Source organism: Dipodomys merriami, unplaced genomic scaffold (genome assembly GCF_024711535.1).
Source record: "Dipodomys merriami isolate MVZ:Mamm:240054 unplaced genomic scaffold, mDipMer1.0.p SCAF_22, whole genome shotgun sequence".
NCBI classification, from domain to species: Eukaryota; Metazoa; Chordata; class Mammalia; order Rodentia; family Heteromyidae; genus Dipodomys; species Dipodomys merriami.
The window spans coordinates 15532588-15554836 of record NW_027203604.1 but is presented as its reverse complement, the minus strand read 5'-3'; the positions used below and the strand labels follow the sequence as shown (position 1 = coordinate 15554836).

At 55.9% G+C, this 22249-nt stretch overlaps 1 protein-coding gene across 3 annotated transcripts; it reads right to left on the bottom strand.

Annotated features, from left to right (window-relative positions):
* Window positions 1–4129: 4129 nt before the first annotated feature.
* Amz1 (archaelysin family metallopeptidase 1) lies at window positions 4130–21411 on the bottom strand. 3 transcript variants are annotated; one of them, XM_070033094.1, is made up of 8 exons: window positions 21350–21411; window positions 9960–10106; window positions 9200–9694; window positions 8164–8328; window positions 7502–7630; window positions 7070–7215; window positions 6613–6789; window positions 4130–5538 (listed from the first exon to the last, which is right to left on the bottom strand). In XM_070033094.1, exons 3-8 carry the CDS (start codon window positions 9534–9536, stop codon window positions 4987–4989), a joined length of 1506 nt encoding a protein of 501 aa, XP_069889195.1. In that variant the 5' UTR covers window positions 9537–9694; window positions 9960–10106; window positions 21350–21411; the 3' UTR covers window positions 4130–4986. The 3 variants fall into 3 exon arrangements, with proteins under 3 accessions (XP_069889195.1, XP_069889194.1, XP_069889196.1); XM_070033093.1 differs by lacking the exon at window positions 21350–21411 and adding an exon at window positions 21065–21333; XM_070033095.1 differs by lacking the exon at window positions 21350–21411 and adding an exon at window positions 21065–21333 and having other exon boundaries at window positions 9200–9638.
* Between the last annotated feature and the right edge of the window lie 838 nt (window positions 21412–22249).

Sequence of the window (22249 nt, the reverse complement as noted above, 5' to 3'; positions counted from 1 at the left end):
AACACGCTGGTGAGTTCCGGTTGACTGTCTTGGGGGGTCCGGGACATACCCCAGTCCTGGGGAGGTGGGTGTGGTAGGACAAAGGTTCTCACAAGGACAGAGGCTGGAAGCTGATCCCAGCACACTCCTCTACCTGGCAAATGTTAGCCTGGACTTCAGGGGCTGGCTCAAGGGCTCTAGAACCTTCCATCTCTGGATGTTGGTTGAAATAAATCTTTGGGTTTTCTTTATCATTCATCATTTAATGCCAACACTAATGCCGGCGCCGGTGGCTCACGCCTGTAATCCTAGCTACTCAGTAGGCTGAGATCTAAAGATCACAGTTCAAAGCCAGCCCAGGCAGGAACATCCAGGAGACTCTTCAGTTAACCACCAGCAAACCAGAAGTGGTGCTATGGCTCAAGTGGTAGAGTGCTCGCCTTGAGCTGAAGACCTCAGGGACAGCACCCAGGCCCAGGAATGCACTTCAAGGCCCATAACCAACAACAAGAAACTAATTTTTTTTCTACTTTCAACTTTTAGGGTAGTTAATTTTAGGTAGAGATAAGAATTTCATAGACTTTCCTGCCCAGTCTGGCTTCGAACCTTTAATCCTCAGATCTCAGCCTCTTGAGTAGCTAGGATTTACAAGCATGAGCTACTGATGCCCCACTTAGCTTTTACTTTTTGTTCAAGAAAGCTTTCATCTTGCCCCTGGAAAACCAGAAGTCAGTCTGGAGGAAGGGAACCCTGTTGCTACCTCAAAAGCTGCCTCAGAGAGGTGGGCCATGGAGGCATCCAGTAGAGGCTGCGCCCCCATGGCTGGCCATGCAAGACAGCTCCCACCCTGTCCACCGGTGCATAGAGGCAGCTGCTCAGAGCAGGCCCTTCTCTGGGGCCAGCAGGGCCAAGAAGCAGGGCCTCGCACGGAAGCCTGCCCCACATGGAGCTGGACAGCCCCGGGTGAGCAGACTCAAAGAGGAAGGAACCTGACCTTCCAAACAGGAAGGCCTACTGATAAGCTCACGGATGGATCTGTTTTCAGTGGACCTCTTCCTCCATGGATTTTTCCTTAATTTGGTTTGTGGCATTCATCTTGAGAATGAAAATACAATATTTTAAGCATTACAGTAAAAAAAAAAATCCATGACTTTTTCCTTAATTTGGTTTGAGAATGAAAATTAATATTTAAGCATTCTAGGAAAATTAAATAACAATGTATTCTATCAAAATCAAATTCAGGAGATGCCTACATTTAGATAATTTCACTTGATTGAAATTGATTTTTTTTCGGGGGGTGGGGGGAGTGCAATCATGGGGCTTGAACTCTGGGTCTGGGCGCTGTCCCTCAGCTCTTCAGCTCAAGGCTAGCGCTCTACCACTTGTGCCATAGTGCCACTCCAGTTTTCTGGTGGTTTATTGGAGTTTCATGAACTTTCCTGTCCAGGCTGGCTTTGAACCAAGATCTTTAGATCTCAGCCTCTGAGTAGCTAGGATTACAGGTGTGAGCAACCAGCACCTGGCCAATTTTTTTCTTATATATATGCTTTTTGACAATGCCTCAGTGTGTAGCCCAGGCTGGCTTCAAACTCCTGATCCTCCTGCCTCAGCTTCCCGAATACTGGGATTACAGGTAGGTGCCACCAACGGTACGAGCTCGACTATTGAAAGCTGCCTGTATGGTGCTCATGTGGTGAGGCAGAGGCCTGTCTTGGGCAGGTGCTGTGCGTTTGCTGCAGTTGGGGAGCCCTGCCTAGGACCCTCCCTTGACTGCAGGCGTCACTCCGATGTGGGGTCTATGAGCGCTTTCAAGAGCCCCACAGAAAACCACTGTGGGGGTGAGTAGGACAGGAAGGTGGGTGCAACAGACAGCTGTGTTCACACCCCAGTGGCTCCTGCCAGCCCCAGCAGCCTTCACTTTGACCTGTCAGAGGCAGGATGCCACTGCTCCTGTACTACCCAACTTGGCCACTAGAGGCCCCAATGGGACCAGAAAACCCCACGGGTCACTCCCAAAGGGGTACAGGAAGTGACTGAAGCCTGGTCTCACCTCAGAAAAGAATTTTTTTTTCTTGGCAGTACAGAAGTTGAACTCAGAGCTTCAAGCTTTCTAAGCAGGTGCTCTACCACTTGAGTCACACACACACACACACACACTGTAGTTCTTTTTAGTTATTTTTCAATTAGGGTTTTTTTGCCTCGGCTCACCTGGACAGTGATCCTCCAATTTATGTCTCATGCTTAGCTGGGATGATAGGTGTGAACCTGTACCCAATTTATTGCTTGAGATGAGATCTCTAACTTTACCTGGGCTCTCCTGATTGCCATCTCCCGAGTAGCTGGGATTACAGGAGTGCACCACCATACCCAGCTTGGTCCATTTCCTTTCTGGATGGTTTGTTGCAAGCTGGGGGTCTATATGGAGAGGGCATGAGGTTGGACTTGCCAGGCTGTTGGGGGCCCTGTAGGAATCTGCCTCATACAGCCGGGCCCCCAGTCCCCCATCATCTCCCCATCATGGGGAACACTGGAGGCAGGGCGGGGCTGAACGGAACGTGACCCCCAGCCAGTTCTTGGAAATAGCTTTTCAAAACAAACCCGACTTAAGCTTGTTTTCCTTTGCCTCTTATCCAGGAAGCCAGGCTCAAAAATAAACGTTGGTTATTTTTGGGCTCTGGTAGATCAGGTGATGCTGTGGATGCCGGACCAGAAAGAGGCGTCAGCCATAGCTATCGGCCGCCTGCAGCCCTCCCAGCAGCTCTCTATGAGGAGGCGGGCTTGGTGGCCGCCAGCACGAGGCAGTGTTTAACAGCCCATTGTCCTGAGGCTATGAGTTTGCTATTTCTTTGGGTTCCCCTGAAAGCAAAGCCCCACAGGGACCAGACTGGTGGGTTCCAGCTATGGGGTGCCAGTAGCTCACACCTATAATTCTAACGACTCAGGAGGCTGAGATCTACAGATCATGGTTTGAAGCTAGCCTAGGCAGACAGATCCATGATAACTAGCAAAATGCTGGAATGGGGGGCTGGTTCAGGTGATAATGCACCAGCCATGAGCAGGAAACAATAAACAAGAGCACAAGGCCCTGAGTTCAAGCCCCAGTCCAGGCACCAAAAAACAAAATTTTGTTTGTAAAAATCAGAAGACCCAGGGCTGGGAATGTAGCTGAGTGGTAGAATGCTTGCCTAGAATGCATGAGGCCCTGGGCTTGATTTCTCAGTACCACATACACAAAATAATAAAAGAACCAGTTCTGCCTCTGAATCTCCAAAACTGGGAACTGATCCCCACAGGTAGCATTGAAGCCTCCGTGCCTGGCTGAGGAAACTCTGGTGGCTCCAGGCTGAGACCAGGCACTTCCTGCCAACATCAGAAAGGGGGTGAAGAAGCAGTTCCCCAAGACATTCCCTGGGGAGCCCAGAGAATGGGGTGCAAAGAGGCACAGGGCTTGCACTGGGGCAAACAACTGATCCCCACCCCCATACATGTCCCACCACAGAATGACAGCAGCGCAGGAAGAACAGAGTTTTCAGAAGCGGGGGTGCCAGTTGGACCCAGGGCTTGAGGGGAGCTTACCAGGAGGGCCTGCCCGGCCTCCGAGGCCCACACCCCCATCCCTGCCCATGGGACATGCACAGCAGCTGGCCTGCCACCATGAATACACCTTCTGCATGTGGGCCATGGCCCTGGAAAATTCTAGAAATAAATGCCTTTGAACTGAGTGGAATCTAAATTCAGATTCATGGCTTTGGCAATAGCCTTTGGCCAACTGTGTTTTTGAACCCTTGAGGGGTGGGGGCTCCTCATCCAAAGGCCCACCTCCCCGACCCATACCTGGAAAATGGGGTGCAGAGCTCATCACTTGCCTCTCCCATGAGGGTCCCCCACGTGCTGCTCTGACAAGCCTGGGCCTTGATCCCTGCCCACATGGACTGCGTGCACCTGTCACATGACTAGCTGTGCATGACATGTAGCCCACCCTGAAATATTCAGAGCTCCAGCTCAGCCATCCACGATGAGGAAAATAACCCAACAAGTCCCAGAAAACTAGGCCTGCTCCCCCACATCCCAGGGCTCCCAGCAGCAGGCGAACAGATGACAAAACTCTAAGATCAACTTGGGACTTTTATTGCTTTTTTAAAAAGCCCACACTCTTGCCCGGCATCTGTGGCTCACACCTGTCATCCCAGCTGCTCAGGAGGCTGAGATCTGAGGACCTCTATTCAAAGTCAGCCTGAGCAGAATAATCTGAGAGACTCTTATCTCCAATTAACCAGCAAGAACCCAGGATAGAAGCATGGCTCAAGGGGTAGAGCACCAGCCAAGAGTTTGGAAAGAAAAAAAAAAGCTGAACAAGAGCATAAAGCCTGCCGGGCACAGGTGGCTCACGCCTGTAATCCCAGCTACTACGGAGACTGAGATCTGAGGACTGCAGTTCAAAGCCAGCCCAGGCAGGAAAGTCCATGAGACTCTTACCTCCAAGAAATCACCAGAAAACCAGAAATGGTGCTGTGGCTCAAGTGGTAGAGCACTCGCCTTGAGCAGAAGAGCTGAGGGACAGCACCCAGGCCCAGAGTTCAAGCCCCACAACCAAAGAAAAAAAAAAAAACATAAAGCCCTGAGTTCAAGCCCCAGTATCAGCACAAAAGAAATGGGGAGCCCCTGAGGGGACCCCCATGCCGTGCTCAGATCAGAACACCATGTACACCACCAAGTAATTCCATGTGTGTGGATGAATCAGTAGGAACAAAACCCATTGCATCCCCAGCGAGGGGCCTGTGTCCACCCTGGACATTGCAGAGTCTGGACAGGCTCTCAGACCCCAGCTGTAAATAACGGGTACCCATGGGCCTCAGGCTGCCACCACCACTGTGCCTTGAATCCAGCTGTGCTTTGAAGCAAGCAGGTAGGCACCGGACCTCAAGGAGCCCTCCAGCTCTGGGGTCTCTCCTTTTAGCCCTGCTGGGTGGCTGGGGACAAATGTCTGTGTGAGACAGTCCTTGTGCCCTAATTCTCCGCTCCCTCCCAGCCACAGGGGGAGGTCCCCGCCTTGGGGACTCTGCGCGTGCTCAGCCGCCTTCTGAGGGAGGACAACTTATCCCCCAGGACCTTGCGCAGCCCTGGGCTGTCCCTGCCACAGGGCTGCGCCTGCCTGGTGGCTGGGAGCTGCCCAGTGAACAGCTCCCAGCGGCCCATGGCATCCACAGCTCTGTCCACCTGCGCCAGGTCATCCTCCGTGGCCTCCCGCTCCAGGGCCTGGATACACGCGGCCAGCCACTGCCCGTGCTCCTCCAGGTCCTCCTCGGGGCCCCTCAGCCTCGGCACAGCTTCCGACGTTGCCAGGGAGCCCAGCCCATCCTCGGGCCCCTCGGGGAAGGCGTGACCCCACACGTCAGGGGTCAGGGGCTCCGACAGGCTGGTGACTTGCTCTGAGTCGCTGTCGCAGCACAGGCCTGAATCAGCACTGAAGGGCAGCGTGTCCTCTGACGCGGACCACTCTCCAGCCTCCGGGCCGGGCCACGGCCCCGCTGCTGCTGCCCGGGTCCAGGCGTAGAGTCGCTGAGGGGGAGAGACGCGGGCTGAGGCCGCTCAGATTGCCACTTGTCTAAGGTCCCAGCCACCCTCGCTCAGACAAGTGCCAGCTGGGGCCACAGGGCCCTTCTGCCCAGCGCTTCTGCAGACCGGCCCCTGGCCGTGGCAGGGCTGGGTAAGCCAGCTCCTTGGAGCATTTGCTTGCCTTTCAGGAGCTCAGCAAGTGGTTTGCCCAGCCATTCCTCCCAGTGAAACTAGAGAAAGTTTATCTTTTAGAGTTATCATTTTAAAGCCAGGTGCTGGTGGCTCATGCCTATAATCCTAGCTACTAGGGAGGCAGAGATCTAAGGATCACAATTCAAGGCCTGCCCAGGCAGGAAAGTCCAGGAGACTCCTATCTCCAATGAACCACCAGAAAACCAGAAGTGGAGCTGTGGCTCAAACTGGTAAAACACTAGCCTTGAGCAAAAGAGCTCGGGGACAGTGCACAACTGACAGAAAGAAAGGGTGGGGGAAGGGAGTCTCCAGCAGGACACAGCTGTCCCGCACTTTCTGTCTCAGCCTCACTTCCTGACCTCCCCAACTCTCCAGGCGACAAGGATATACCCAAGAGCCCACCCCTCCCGAAGGCCTGTGGGGGGATAAGGGGACCCCAGAACTGCAGGAGCTGAGCCTTGAACACAGGAAGCTCCCTCTCTATGTCTGGTTTTCCCACTGCTAGGTCTTGTGACTTCCATGAAAACGTTTTGTTCAGCCAAAGGTGGACAAACGGCCACCACTCGCCAGTTTTCAACCATCTCTCTGTCCCTAAGGAAGGACTGCCATGCCACCAGCCGCCAGCAGAGGGCAGCACACACAGCTGCTCAGCTGTTCCAGTTCCCTCTCTGTCCTGCCAGGGGGCTGCCCTGCTTCTGGGCGGCCTGGGGGTCACCAGGCACAGGGTGACGAAACCGAAGGAGATGCCCACGGGCACCTGCACGTCTCTCCATGTCACCATTCTCAGTCCTCCCACCTTGACAGACAGGCTGGGGTGTGCCTGCTGCTGGGGGGACCCAGGCAGGAGGCCTCAAGCCCTGATCCTCTCCCCCAGGCGGGGCTCACCTTGTACCTGTCCACAAGCCTGAAGCCCAGGACGTGCTGCAGCTTCCTCAGGCAGATGGGGCAGAGGTCGGGGGGCCGCCGCAGGGCCTCATCCAGGCTGAGCGCCCCCTGCATGAGGCAGTGCAGCCAGCGGCAGCTGCCCAGGCCCAGGAGGTGGCAAAGCTCGTGACAGGCGACCTGGGGGGGGGGGGGCAGGGGGGGAGACACCTAGCCTTGCAGCCATGACTACACTGACCCAGAAGCCCTGGACCCCTGGGAAGAGGTCTGGGCACCCCCTGACAGTTCTGGGGAAACTCAGGCCTCCAGCCCTCTCGCTTCGGAGCTGTGTGGCCTTGGGGAAAAAAGGTGTCATCTCTGAGCCTCAGTTTCCCCACTCTAGTGTGAGGGCTCCGAGAGGCCAGTCCCACCCTACCCCCACATCCTTCCACCCCCTTCCTCCCCCCCTCCCCACACCCACCTTGCAGCACTGCGCCACACCCAGGCTTCCACCACTGTCCTGCGGAGAGGCCTCAGGGCCATCTGCTGCCCCCTGGCCTGTGGCAGCCTCAGGGGTGCTGGGCCCCGGGAACTCGGAGAACCTGGCAAAGCTGCAGATGCCCACTTCTGCAGAGGGGTGGGAAGAGGGGCCTCAGAAGCTGTCTCCCTTCCTCTCCCGCCCCTGGCTGAGGCCTGAGGACAAGCCGGTGTCCAGATGCTACCCATGGTCTGTCCGCCCATGTCCATGACCCCAGGAAGGCCATCTTAGGGCAGAAGCCAAGGCTAGGGAATAGCCTATTGGCCAGGAAAAGGGTGTCCAGTTCATGTGGCTGTTGGCACATGCATGTCACTCTCTCCGGGACTCTGCCTTCAGGGACCCCCTCCCAGGGAGGGTTGCAGGTCCCCAGCTCACCTTGCCCCGGAAGGAACTTGCCAAAGGTGAAGGTCCAGGTGTCATGGGGGTATAGGTCAGCCAGCGTGAGGCCCAGCACACACAGAGCATCCTCTGGCTTGGTGCTCTTCAGAAAAGACAGGAGGCCATCTGCAAAGAAGCCGGCAGCAGAAGCTGGCCTCTTCACCCTGGGCTACAAGGTTTGGGGTCCAGGACCCCACAAGTGAGGAGCTCTCTGCAGGCCTCAGTTTCCTCGTGGTCAGGAGAGCTGGGCCACAGGATGAGGGCACAAGCAGCCAGGGGGCTCCCTCTGGGCCCTGGGACCTGCAGGTGACCCAGAAACCTGCAGGTGTGCTGTGGGGTGAGGAGGAAGGGGGGCGGTGGCTGGGAACAGGACAGGGAGGACATGGATCACCAGGAGAGGACAGTCTTCCGAGGAGCTTTGCTCAGGGCATGACCTGCCTTGACACACAGCCGGGAGGCCCACAGAGGAAGGAAGGAGGGGGGACTTCAAGATTCCCATTCAAAGCCCCCAGTGTCCCTAGCCTGGTCCCCTCACCGCTGAGGGGACGGGGCTCAGTAGCTGTGGACCACACAGGAAGAGGGGGGATATTTCAAAGGCTCCACCTTGCTGTGTGCCCCCTCCCCCAGGCATTCCCCCTGGCCCACCCCTCACCACCCACCTGTGTGGAGCTGGAGCCCTTCGGAGTCCTGGCTGGGCCGCGAGGAGCAGTGGATGGTGGCCGCGGCTACGGAGGGCAGGCAGGTGACCCGCAGGCCCAGGAAGAAAGCTTCCGCGCAGCTCCGCAGCTGCTCCAGCAGGGGGTGCCCCAGCCCCTCACTCAGATCTGCGGACACGGCCACCCCCATCAGCCCCACTAGGCCCCTGGCCCTGCCGGTGACCACCCCCTAGGGAGCCCTGTCCAACACTGGCCAGTGGCAAGGACAGGAATCAATGCCTGTCCATGTGCAGCGCATACTCCCTGGGCGCCGGGAAGGCCAGCAGGGACCAAAGCCTGGCCTCCTTCTGGTGTATTGCACGGTGCCATGCCAGCAGGTGGCCATGAGGCCCGATGCTGCCCGCCCTCTCCTCCCCACCCCCCAGCACCTGGCTGAGCTGCCCCTAGCCCCAGGGGACGCCATGGTGTTGGTTCCTAAGTCTTCTCCATGACCGACTAGGTAGACCTACATTCAAATCCTGCCTCTACCCAGGGACCAGGCAAGGCCTGCCACCTCCCCCAGCCTGTTTCCTTGCCTATGAAATGGGCCGATCTTACCCTCAAGAGCCCACCTCCCAGAGGAAGCAGCCTTTGTAAAGCATACAGCACCACGGGAAGGTGAGAGTTCTGTTTCTGTCGGTACTGGGGTTTGAACTCAGCAACTTGCACTTGCTAGGCAGGCTCTCTACTGCTGAGCCATATCCCCAAGCCCTATTACTCACATTCAGTTCATTTTTCAAAAAGGAATCCTAGATTTTTGCTTGAGACTCAGACTTCCATTCTCTTACCTCTGCCTCCTGAGTAGCTGAGATTATAGGCATGAGCCACCACGCCCCACTTGGGTTTGACAGATGTGGGCAGAACCACAGACACTGGCAGCAGGCAGCACTTGTGTGGCTTGGCTTCCTGCCTAGTGCACAGGAGGCTGGGACGCTGGGACTTCCACTGTTCCACTGCCCCCGCTTCCCCTCCCTCCCCTCTCCCCCCACCACCCCTGTACCTATGGGCTGCAGGTAAATGTGCTTCCGGGCTGGGCCAGGCTTGCGGTGCTGCAGGGAGGCATGGAAGGTCTGGAAGTCCTCAGGGGCTTCCGGGCGGCTCAGGAGCCAGTCGAAGGCAGAGTGGATGAGCAGCGGGCGGAAGAGGGTCCTCCGGGGGTTGTAGGCCTCAGCCAGGAAGAGCCTCTCGGCTGGGGAGAAGGCCGAGGCGTACCGCTGCTGCAGGGCCTTGTCGCTGGAGACCAGGGCGTCCTTCAGGGCCCGGGGCCCAAAGCTGAACTCCTGGGCCGGTCTACACGGCAGCATGGTAGGCTGGGGGGTGCCCCTCTCGCTGCCCATGAACCTCCTGGGGTCTGGCCACCACTGCTTCTAGAACTTTCCTTCAGGCTGAGAGTGGTTGCTGGTGGCTCCCAGAGGACTGGCACCCAGCTCTGCCTGGCACTGGATGGGCAAGGCGAGACGAGGAGCGGTCTGGGCACCTGCAGGCCTATGGACACCTACAGGGACACCCAGGGCAGGGTCACTGCTGGGCACCGCAGGCCTGCCCTGACACAGAAGGGACAGCTACCCCAGGACAGGACTTCGCCCCGGCTGACAGAGGGCGTATGTATGTATGTGTGTGTGTGTGGCACTGGAGGGATTCGAACTCAGGACTTTAGGTTTGCTAGGCAAGGGCTCTAACCACTGACCCACACCCAAGGCTTTTTTAAAAAACAACAACAAAACCTTGGTTATTTTCCAGATGAGGTCTTGGGATTTTACCTGAGCAGATGTCAGGCTGTTGCTCTACCCAGGCGACCCATGGCTGAGCTCACAGGTGGGAACCGCCACACCAAGCTTGTGCCATCTTCCACGGCTGTCCCATGTCACCACAGCGCACAGGTGCCCATGTCTCTTCCACAAAGATTCCTAGATGGGGAAATGCCCCCCGCAGCCAGTTAAAGCATCTCCCCAGAAACGTGGAGTCCCCCCTCCGTCACCAATAAATAGAAGACGCAACTCACACCTGCCATCCCAGCCACTTAGGGGACTGAGAACCAGAGCTGGCCCAAGCAGAAAAGTCCAAGAGATTCTACCTCCAGTCAACCAGCCAAAAGCTGGACTGGAGGCATAACAGGTGACAGAGCACCAGCCCTGACCAAGAAAGCAGAGTGTGAGGCCCTGAGTTCAAATCCTGACATCTCTCTCTCTCTGTCTCTCTCTCTGTGTCTCTCTCTCTCTGTGTCTCTCTGTCTCTCTGTCTCTCTCTCTCTCTCTCTCTCTCTCTCTCACACACACACACACACACACACACACACACACACACACACACACACCTGCCACCATCACTTTAATGCCAAGGACACAGGGGCTCCTTGTTAGGTAACTGTGGGTTCTTTACGGTCTGAGCCTATTCCCAGATGCTGACCACCCTAATGCCCACCACTAGACAGCAGGGCACTTCTTAACTCCTGTTCCCACCTGGCGTACTCAGGACAATAGTGCTGTATTCAACAGGATGAAAACCCCAGTTTCTAGTGAAGGAATAAAGGGCCAAACTTCTGGCAGCAAGAAGTGAAAAAATTTCCCCGAGGTCAGAAGACTGGGAATAGAGGTACACATTTATAATCCCAGCCTACTTGGGAGGCAGAGATGGAAGGATTGTAGCTCCATTTAGTGAGATCTCATCTCAAAGAACAAGTCAATCCTAGTGGTTCACACCTGTAATCCCAGCTATGTGTGAGGAGTAGGTAGGAGACTTGTGCTGACAAAATCTGGAGACTATCTGGGCACTGGTGGCTCACACCTAAAATCCTAGCTACTCAGGAGGCTGAGACCTGAGGACCGAAATTGGAAGCCAGCCCAGGTAGGAAAGTCCATGAGACATATATTATCTACAATGAAACACCAAAAAGCTGGAAGCAGAGCTGTGGCTCAAGTGATAGAGCACTAGCCTTATGCAAAAAAGCTCAGGGACAGTGCTCAGGCCTTGAGTTCAAGCCCCAGGATCATCATTATAAAGACCAACAACATGCCGGGCGCTGGTGGCTCATACCTAATCCTGGCTACTCAGGAGGCTGAGATCTGAGGATCACCGTTCAAAGCCAGCCTGGACAGGAAAGTCTGTGAGACTCTTATCTCCAGTAAACCACCAGAAAACCAGAAGTGGTGCTATGGCCAAGTGGTAGAGTGCTAGCTTTGAGCTAAAGAGCTGAGGGACAGCGCCCAGGCCCAGAGTTCAAGCCCTGGGACCAATTTTTAAAAAAAGAAAGAAAGTAAATACCACCACCAACAACAACTTGAGACCATTTGAAAAAATAATTAAAAGCAAAAAAGGGCTGGGGGCATGGCTTAAATGGTAGAGTGCTTGCCTACTAAGTGTGAGGTCCTGAATTCAGACCCCAGGATTTCTAAAGCAAAATCAAAACATTAAGATAAAAACTCCAGACACCAGTGGCTCACACCTGTAATCCTAGCTACTCGGGAGGCTGAGATCTGGGGATCAGGTTTTGAAGCCAACTTGGGCAAGAAAGTCTGTGAGACTCTTTTATTTTACTTTATTTTTTTAGGGGTGGGGGAGGGTCCAGTCGTGGGCCTGAACTCTGGGTCTGGGCGCTGTCCCTCAGCTCTTCACCTCAAAGCTAGCGCTCTATCACTTGAGCCACAGCACCACTTCTGGCTTTTTTTCTCTGCTTATGTGGTGCTGAGGAATCGAACCCAGGGCCTCAGGCATTCAAGGCAAGCACTCTACCACTGAGCCACCTTCCCAGCCCTGTGAGACTCTTATCTCCAATTAACCACCAGAAAAACAAAAGTGGTGCTGTGGCTCAAAGTGGTAGAGCACTTGCCTTGAGCAAAAGAGCTCAGGGACAGTGCCCAGGTCCTGAGCTCAATCCCCACACTGACAAGGAAACATCCCGTGATCCCCCCTGAGGGCAGATCTGCAGCCCGGTCTCCTCTGGGACACAGGAGGTGAGTGAGACTGCCCGCCTTGGGCAGAGGTGGGAGAAGAGGAGGACGAGAGGACAAGGCCAACCTCCTTTACTCTCCACTTTTCTCAGGCCCTGGGGGCCAGGGCCCAGAAGGTGCCCCCCACAGCCTGCTTTACTGAACCCCAGTCCTATTACTGATCAAAACCCCTCAGACTCACCCAGGAATGATCTGGGCCTCCACTCAGTCATGGGAGGTGGGAGGGGGGGCAGGGGGCAGGGGACAGCAGAGTTCACCCTCACGGTGACCCAATGACCACCACTCTAATACCCTCCACGCAGATGCTGCTGTGAACTCTGCCCTCTGCCCTTCATCCCCTCACACCTGTTTCCTCCCAGGGACAGTGATGGGGTGCTGTCTGCTTTCTGCAGAGGAGAGGAGGAAGGGGAAGGGAGGGGAGGGGAGGGGAGGGGAGGGGAGGGGAGGGGAGGGGAGGGGAGGGGAGGGGAGGGGAGGGGAGGGGAGGGGAGGGGAGGGGAGGGGAGGGGAGGGGAGGGGAGGGGAGGGGAGGATCCAGCCCCTGGCCTGCTGCCCTGAGCACCTGACTCCCAGTGTAGCTCACCAGCCTATTTCTGTCCCGGTGCTGTCAGCAGCACCTGTGGCTGCTCTCGACGCCTCCCCACGTGGCCCGGCCTCCATATCCCAGCCGTCCCGAGCTGCCTTGGAACAGGCAGAGCCCCCCATCTCCAAGCCCATCTCGTGTGTGTGTGTGTGTGTGTGTGTGTGTGTGTGTGTGTGTGTGTGCGCGTGTGTGTGTGTGTGCGTGTGTGTGTGTGTGTGTGTGTGTGTGCGTGTGTACTTGAGCCACAGTGCCACTTCTGGGTTTTTGATGGTTCATTGGAGATAGGAGTCTCACTGAGTTTCCTGCCTGGGCTGGCTTTGAATTGTGATCCTCAGATCTCAGCCTCCTGCCTAGCTAGGATTACAGATATGAGCTGAGGCACCCGGCCCTAGTCTGGTTTTATCTTAGAGTACAAATACATAAACGTATAAAACCCAAGAGTGGAAAGCCCCCCACTCCACCAGCCACCACTGTCATGGCGTCTCGTGGTCCTGGAGAGCCACACTAGACACTCCCAGAGGAGATAGCAGCTTTGTCTTCACCTCCGGGGCCCCCGTGGTCCATCCTCCTCCCAGGAGGGCTGTGCTTTCACTGGAACAGGCTGAGCCCTGGTGCGCACACAGAGCCACAAGGCCAAGGCAGAGACACAACACAGCCAGGCAGCCCGGGAGCCCAGGGCTTAGAGCAGAGCACGCCTCGACACCCACAGACACCAGAGGCAAGACCACCTCCCAAAGCAGCCTGAAGACTGGCTTTGCAAGCTCGCACTGGACACGAGAGTGACAGTCTCTTTTAGGGGTTTGTGCACCACTGTCTCCTAAGACATGACTTCCTTTGAGGAAACTCTGGGACCCCAGTGCTGGGGGCTCACGTCTGTAATCCCAGCTACTCAGGAGGCTGAGATTTGGAGAATGGAAGTTCAAAGCCAGTCCAGGAAGAACCCTCTGCAGGATGCCAGGCTGGAAGTATGGCTCAAGTGGGAATGCTACAGCTGAAAAAAGCAAACCAAATGAGTATGTAGCAATGAAAACACAAATTTAAAAAGAATTGGGCAGGGCTGGGAAGGTGGCTCAGTGGTAGAGCACTTGCCTTGTACACTTGAAGCCCTGGGTTCGATTCCTCAGTACCACATAAAGCAGAAAAAGCCAGAAGTGGTGCTGTGGCTCAAGTGGTAGAGCACTAGCCTTGAGCTGAAGAGCTGAGGGACAGTGCCCAGGCCCAGAGTTCAGGCCCCATGACTAACAAAAATAAAGAAAGGAAGGAAGGGAGGGAGGGAGGGAGGGAGGGAGGGAGGGAGGAAGGAAGGAAGGAAGGAAGGAAGGAAGGAAGGAAGGAAGGAAGGAAGGAAGGAAGGAAGGAAGGAAGGAAGGGAAAGAAAGAAAGAAAGAAAGAAAGAAAGAAAGAAAGAAAGAAAGAAAGAAAGAAAGAAAGAAAGAAAGAAAGAAAAAAGAAAATGAGCTGGCACCAGTGGCTCACGCCTGTCATCTAGCTACTCAGGAAGGCTGAGATCTGAGGATCACAGTTGGAAGCCAGCCTTGGCAGAAAAGTCTGTAAGACTCTTATCTCTTATCTATTAACCACCAGAAAACTGCAAGTGGAGCAGTGGTTCAAAGTGTTAAGAGTGCTAGCCTTGAGCAAAAGAGCTCAGGGACAGCGCCCAGGCCCCACAACTGACCCCCCCAAAAGACTCACGTCTTCCAGCCCCACAAGCCAGCTCCTGGGCATTCTCAGAGAGGGCTCCCCACCCACTCTGCCAATCCACCATCCAGGTGAAGACAGAAGCTCCCCAAAAAGCCTCCAAGGAACAATGGGCAAACACAAGCAGCCGTGGCACTCACCAGCCACCCTGTGGAAAATGAACTATACAACACATGGGTGGAGAGCAGAGGGAGAAACAGAGAGAGCAAGGGAAGCAGCCACACTGCTCAAAAAGAAATGTCCTCATTGCCGGGCGCTGGTGGCTCACGCCTGTAATCCTACTCAGGAGGCTGAGAACTGAGATCACGGATCAAAGCCAGCCGGGGCAGGAAAGTCCATGAGACTCTTATCTCCAATAAACCACTAGAAAACCGGAAGTGGTGCTGTGGCTCAAGTGGTAGAGCGCTCGCCTTGAGCTGAAGAGCTGAGGGACAGCACCCAGGCCTAGAGTTCAAGCCCCAGCCAGGACCAACCAAAAAAAAAAAAAAGATGTACTCACTGATTTATGTAACTGTAACCCCCCTGCACATCACCTTCATAACAGCAATAAACAAATTATTAAACAAACAGCAGCAGCAGCCCTGACTGTCACCCAGTCCTGCTAAGATCTGCCCATCCCTTGCAAGTGAGCTATTACCAGGGCACCTGCAGCCACCTTCAATCTGCCACAGAGGAAACTGAGGCTCAGAGACACCAAGTGACGTGGCCTCCGTCACACAGCTGAGAAGCAACGGAGCCTGGTTTCAACATCACACCACACCCTGGACCCCAACTCTGAGCATACTTAAAGGTTTATACAGAGATGGGGGGCAGGGGTCGGGGCACTTTGGACCTGCTGCTAATACAGTGGTCTAATAGTGGGTGCCCCTTCCCTTCCTCTGTCCCTGCCCCCCACCTCTGTTTGGCCCAAGAGAAGTCCTTAACCTGGCTCTTCCTCCCAGATGACCCCAATGCAGATCAAGAGGCTCATAGGTCATCGCCCAGGTGGAGCAGCGCCCTGGCACCAGCTTGCCCTCCTCGCTCTCCTCCCTCTGACCCCACAGATGCCACCTTTAGGCGAGGACCCCATTGTTGTCATGGTGAACTCACCTGCAACCACCCCCAGCAGCTGCAACCTTGCCGCTCAGAGCTGGCGCCCAACCCTCCCAGAAGCCCCACGCAGCCCCTGGGAGGAGCTCAGAGGGCACAACAGGGGAAACTGAGGCTCGGACCCCAGCCTCCTGTGTGCCCCCACACACACACCCCTGCCGGAGCTCCGGCAGATTTCCTTCCCCACAGGATAGAACTGAACTGGTGAGTTTCACAGCCCGGCAGGCTTATAAAATTGAGGTCACCTATGCAAAATCTCTCCCCAGTTCCCCCTTTTTTCCATACTGGGCACCCCCCATGCCAGGCTTGCCTCCACCCCCGTGCCGCACCCCATCCCCTCTTCCCAGAGCCCCATCTCCTTGGTTACCTGGTGGGCAATGACGCCTCCAACACACGTGCTGGGAAGGAGCACCCCCTAGAGTCAGGGGTCTCTGCACCTTCCTTCCCGGGCACCTGGCCCTGCCCTCCACCGCCCTCTGCCTGCGCCCACAGTCACAGCATCCCCAGCCTGGGAGGCACACGGGGTGGGGGAATGAAGGGGTGGGGGCAGTGGGGTGCTGTGCTCCTTTGGGTCTGCCCCTGGGCTGGTGCACTAAGTCTTCTGGGGCTTGCCTGCCAGGCACCCCAACACCGAGATCAACACATCCACTGGCACCGCCCCCAGGAAGTCCTCTGGATTCCCACAGTCAGCTGTGGAGAGGTGAGGTGATGAGGGTGGGAGGTGGAGGCAGGGCCCCAGGCAGGATCTGGGCCAAAGTGCAAGGGGGTGGGGTGGGGCGCTGGGGAGAACTTCACTAAAAACCAAGCCAGTGGCAAAGGTAAATGCAAGCTGCCCTTGAGAAGCCCAGGCCCAGGCCCTGCTAGCAGGGTCGCTGGCAGAGGACAGCAGCCCGGCCCTGTCATCACTGGCTCCTAGGAAAGGCAACCAGACCCGCCAAGCCATGACCAGGCCAGGAGTTCTACCTGCTCCCTGGGAGGGCCTCCTGCCAGGAAATGACCAACCTGTGTTCCCACAAGGTGGGCAGGGAGACCCCAGTGGCAGACCTGAGGCAGAGCTTTTCCAACACACCTGACTGTGTTCCTGTTCCTCTTCTGGAACATTCTTCTCTCCATGCTGGGCCCTACTGGCCCCCAGGAGCCGCCCTGACCTCCTGAGGCTCTGATCTCTTCCCATCCCTGGAGACGTGACCTGGGGATCCGCTGTCCCTGTCCCTCCCCTGGAGACACAAGTCACGGTCAGTGGCCAGTGAAAGGCCTTTAACAATGGCCCCCTGCACCTCAAATTCTTGTAACAGCAGAGGTGGTACAGGGATGGGAGGTGGGGAGATGGGATGTGGGGGCCACACCAGGGCCTACCAGCCCACCCAAGGTCCTGGGGACATCTTGCGGGTGGCAAAGTGGTGAGTGGGGCTGGGCACAGTGGCCACACCTGGCCACTCAGCAGGGTGAAGGTCCAGAGGGTCACAGTTTGAAGCCGATTCCAAGCACAAAGTTGGTGAGGATCCTCCTCTTCCTCCCAGCCTCATCCTAACCAGCAAGCTGGGCATGGTGTGGTATGCCTGTCATCTCAGTGAGGCGGGAAGTAGAAATTGGAGGCTTGTGGTCCAAGCCGGACCTCAGGCACAAATGTGATGCTGTAGCCCCCAAAATAACAGGAGCATAAAGATGTGGAGGTATGGCTCAAGGGGTAGGGCACCTGCCTAGCAAGCATGAGGCCCTGAGTTCAAATCACCAAAAACATAATAATAAAGTAAAAAGAATGGTGGTTCTCTCCTTCACAGTCACGGGCACAGACCTGACACGGCGCAAGGTTTAAGGCTGTGAACTCTTAGGCCACTGGGCTCTGTTTCTGTGCCCATGCGACCTGGAGTGCTGGGTGGGCCAGGACAGGGCAGGCATCTTGGAGGAGACAGCCCCTCCCTCCCCCAGAGGCTACCATCACCCAGCTCAGTGTGGAGACTGCGCCCAGCCCGGCTTAGTTTTATTCTGTTTGTGCAGTATTGGAATTTGAACTCAGAGCTTGAAGCCACACCTACAGTCCCTTGTGCTTTTTATTTTTCAGATAGGGTCTCATGCTTTTGTCCCAGGAACAAAGCTGGGATGTTCTTCTCCAAACCATGCCTTCTGAGGAGCCGGGATTACAGGCACTAACCATCATGCTGAGATTAAATATTTTTCTTTTGTCAGGTCTGGGGCTTGAACTCAGGGCCTGGGTGCTGTCCTTGAGCTCTTTTTGCTCAAAGTTAACACTCAGCAATTGGAGCCACAGCTTTACTTCCCATTTTCCAGTTATTCACTGGAGACAAGAATTTCACAGACTTTCCTGCCAGGGCTAGCTTTATACCATGATCCTCAGATCTCAGCCTCCTGCGTGGCTAGAATTATAGATGTGAGCCAGCTGCTGGTGCCTGGTTTAACTATTTTTTTGGGGGGGGGAGTCCTGAGGCTTGAACTCAGGGTCTGGGCACTGTTTCTTAGCTTCTTTAACTCAAGGCTAGCACTCTACCACTTGAGCCACAGCACCACTTCCAGCCTTTTCTGTGTATGTGGTACTGAGGAATTGAACCTAGGGCTTTATATGCTAGACAAGCACTCTACCACTGAGCCACATTCCCAGCCTGGCTTGAATCTTTTAAGAGCATCCCACAGGGTCCACTCTTCCCTAGCTGTGGCCCTTGGAGCCTCCTGGGAATGGTCTGCAGGCGGCGGCAGCCTTGCCCGGCAGCTGGCACCATGCTTTGCTTCATGGATGAATCTCCCGACTTGGGATATTTTGGTTTCCCAGTTTCTCACAATTATCATCACTGTGATAAGCAACGTTGTCTCACACATCTTGCCACAGGCAACTGGTGATTTTCCCCCTCTGGGATAAATGTCTACAAATAGATTCTGGCTTGACAATGCTATGCATCTGACGGGGACACTTCTGTTGGGACAGCAAACCCAGAACCCTTATTCTGTCTTCTAACTAGTTATTAAAGAGGAGTTGCTAAACACCCACCCCGCCTGCCTCCCACAGCTGAGCAGGACAGGAGCCACTGAGGCAGAAACTGCTGCACACCTCCGCAAGCTAGAGGCCTGGCACGTGAACTTGGAAATCTACATGAACAATGGCCCTGTGGGGGTCAGCTGGCAAGACCTGTGGGGTACAGCCCTGAGTCATGGGGCTGGAAGCATTAGAAAAACCCTGTGAGAAGCTGGGACTTGGTGCTCACGCCTGTCATCCCAGCTACTCAGGAGGCTGAGATTGGAGGATTGTGGTTCATAGCCAGCCCAAGCAGGAAAAGTCCAGGAGACTCTGATTTCCAATGAGCCTCCAGAAAACCAGAAGTGGAATTGTGGTTCAAGATGGTAGAACACTAGCCTTGGGCAAAAAGAGCTCAGGGATAGCACCTAGGTCCTGAGTTCAAGCCCCACAATCAACAAAAAGATCAAATAAAAACCATGTGGAGGTTAGGGATGAGAAGGGAATAAAAACAACATAGGAATGGTCTAGGCACACGGTGGGTCCTCAGACTCGGGCAGCCATTCACTCAGCAAACACTGCTTGTGCTACCAGGTGCTGGACTTTGGGACAGGAGTTCCATGGGCTCAAGCTAGGACGAAAGGCTGGATCAGGTTGGTGTGAGCAAAAGGCTGGGCTAGCGGGGCCCAGGGGCAGCTGGAACAGCTGGATGGGTGCTGAGGAGAGGGTGTGGGATGCAGCCCCAGAACAGATGGGGGCCACTGAGATGGGGGGAGTCAAGGGCTTGGAACAAAGGCCAGAGGCTGGGGATGGCTGGAGGGGGCTCCCAGCCTGCACTGTGGCCGCCTGGGAGCAGTAGTGGCCGGGAAAGGCTGGGGCCTGTGTGTGTGTGTGTGTGTGTGTGTGTTATGGACGGGGCCTGTGTGTGTGTGTGTGTGTGTGTGTGTGTGTGTGTGTGTTTGTGAGTGTGATGGACAGCCAGCCTCCCTCACACAGCTTCAAGACCTCCTCCAACTCCATAGTTGTGCCTCAGTTTCCCCAGGCCTCCTTGGCCCACTGGTTGGAGCAGCTGTCCCTGGAATGAATGGGCTTCACACTTCTCAGGAGTCCTCATCCTAGAGGCCATGGGGGCCTGGCCAGTGCTGGCTTTGCTGGGTATAGAGACCCCAGCCCCCTGGATCTCCAGTCCTACCCCCAGCCCATCCTGGGGCAGCTGAGGACCCTTCTGAAGCCTGCACAGGGAACAGAGAAGCCTCTGGACACAGAGTGCATCATGCCTGCCTGCTGGGGCCAGCAGCCAGCTCCCAGCCCGGGAGGCTGCCCTTTGAGCTGTCAGATTAGTATTCACCCCAGGTTCCCAGCTCTGAAAGGTCTTGTTCCTTCCAGGGAGCAGCTGGGGGTGTGTGACACACACACACACACACACACACACACACACACACACACACACACACACACACACACACAGGCCCTTACATTGTTTGCCACATGGCTGCAGGGGGGCTACCATCAATAACAGAAAGTAAAAGGAAGTGTCTGTTGGGGCTCCCTGGGGCTCAGCCAAGGCTGGCTGGTTGGGGAGGGGCTCTGTGCAACTCTATCCCTACCTCAGTCTGTGTGTCTCTTTGTGTTTATCTGTCTCTCTCCTGCATCGCTCCCCCCCAACCTGCTCTCTCCACCACAGCCTCCCTCCTTCTGCCCACTCTTCTGACTGTGTGCAGTCACAGGCTGGGACAACACCCACCTGTTGCTGCTCAAGAAGAAAAAAGAAATCTGGGCCCCTGGGCAGGGTCCTCGTGCCCCCTTCTGCCCATCGCCTGTCCTGTGGGGTTTCCCTCAGCTCTGGGCCACCGGGAGCTGATCCTACAGCCCCAGTGATGGAGCCCCAGTAACCAGTACATCGCCCTGGCACTCTGCCAGCCAGGGTGTGGCAGGATGGCACCTGTAGACCACTGAGAACAAGCCAGGCTGGCTGTGGAGGAGGCTCGGAGCCTGTGGCCTGGGCACCCTGCTGTGCTGGGCACCAACAGAGCCTGTCCCCCAAGCCTGGAGAGACCCCACGCAACTGAACCTTCTCCATCCATGTTCCGGCCCCAGAAGCCTCCTCACCCCAGGACCTCCTCTGTCACCCGTGCACCCCACGTAGCCAACGGGCATCCGATCAGCCAGCCCTAGCCACTTCTGATTCCCTGCAGCCCTGAGGCCGGAGCCCTGGGCCCCTGATTGCCCCCTTAGATGTCACCTGCTTCCTGGAGCCCCAGCCTTCCACAACCTGTCTTGACTAGCCACACCTTTGCCTCCTTATACCCTCCCCACTTCTTCCCAGCTCCTAGATTCCCAGCCTCAAAGATGTCATCCCTTCCTGGTACCCCACCACCCCCAAATGGCTCCCTAAACTGGAATGAGGCCATGCTCCGGCAGCCGCTGCTGCCCAGCCCTCCCCTCCCCTCCCCTGTGCCTGGCAGCCCCGTCCCCTCTCCTCTGCTGGGACCACACCCACCCCAATGGAGGCTTCATGCCCAGCTGCTGCCTCCTCCCAGAAGCCCCCCGGTCATGCCCACCCATGCACACTTGTAGAATTACCTGGTCAGCGGTTGTCTTCGGCCTGGAGCTGCATGCAGCAGGCAGGGACAGTGGCCGTGGCCACCTCAGCACAGAGCCAAAGTAGATGGCTGGCCACACAGTGCCATGTCAGCCATGTTCCCCTCTGCACACACTCAGCACCCCTGCCACATGCACACAGACACTGCCCCCCTGCGCTCACACATGCACATGCACGCACGGCCTGCATATCCATGCATGCACACACATGCACACGGAAGCACGCATGCCTGGATCAGCTCTGACCCACCCTGAGCCCTCACTCACCACACACGTGCCACACTCAACCGGGCGTGCCGGCTCTTGCCGTTCCACAGTGTCACTCAAATGGGCGCTGGGAGCTGGATAGCTTGAGCGGCTGTTGGCTGCCTCTCCCTGCCAGCGTTTGCCAAGCAGTTTCCATGGCGACACATCTTGGCTCTGACAGGAACTGAGGAGAATGGGGAAGAGGGTCCCCATGGAAGGGGAGAGGTAGGAGGTCTCTGAGTCCTATGGTGCTAACACATACACAGAGGACCCCACAAGTGGAGATCCCCTCCACCTAAGCTAGGCTTGCACCCCAAGAAGGAGACTCTAAGGCTCTTCCTCTGGGCCTAGTATGGGAGCTGACTTTGGTCGTTCAGTCATTCAACAGACTTCCAGCCACTCTGTGTGGATGCTGGGGCTGCAATGCTTGTAGGATCTGGACTTACAAAGGGATAAAGTCCTAAGCCTGGTGGAGTGGCTCCTTGCTACTTAGGACGTGGAGATCTGAGGATCAAGATTCAAAGCCAGGGCTGGGAAGGTGGCTCAGTGGTAGAGCACTTGCCTTGCATGCTCGAGGCCCTGGGTTCAATTCCTCAGTACCACATAAGAAAAAAGCTGGAAGTGGCACTGTGGCTCAAGTGGTAGAGTGCTAGCCTTGAGCTGAAGAGCTGAGGGACAGCGCCCAGGCCCAGAGTTCAGGCCCCACAACAGGACCCCAAAAAAAAAAAAAAAAGATTCAAAGCCAACCTGGGCAGACAAATCCAAGGATTTATCTCCAACTAACCAGCAAAAAGCTGCAAGTAGAACTGTAGCTCAAGTGGTAGAACACCAGCCTTGAGTGAAACTGCCAAGTGAAAGCATGAAGCCAAGTTTAAGTTCCAGTATGGGTACAAAAACCAAACAATAAAAAAGACCACCTAG

What these genes read in the sequence shown, in the direction of transcription:
- Amz1 (XM_070033094.1), bottom strand. Translation starts at nt 9,536, where the DNA reads ATGGGCAGCGAGAGGGGCACCCCCCAGCCTACCATGCTGCCGTGTAGA. An exon ending in AGGGCTCCAGCTCCACACAG is followed by an intron (nt 7,631 to 8,163) that starts GTGGGTGGTGAG and finishes GCTTCTTTGCAG; the next exon opens with ATGGCCTCCTGTCTTTTCTG. An exon ending in CAAGTTCCTTCCGGGGCAAG is followed by an intron (nt 7,216 to 7,501) that starts GTGAGCTGGGGA and finishes ACCCCTCTGCAG; the next exon opens with AAGTGGGCATCTGCAGCTTT.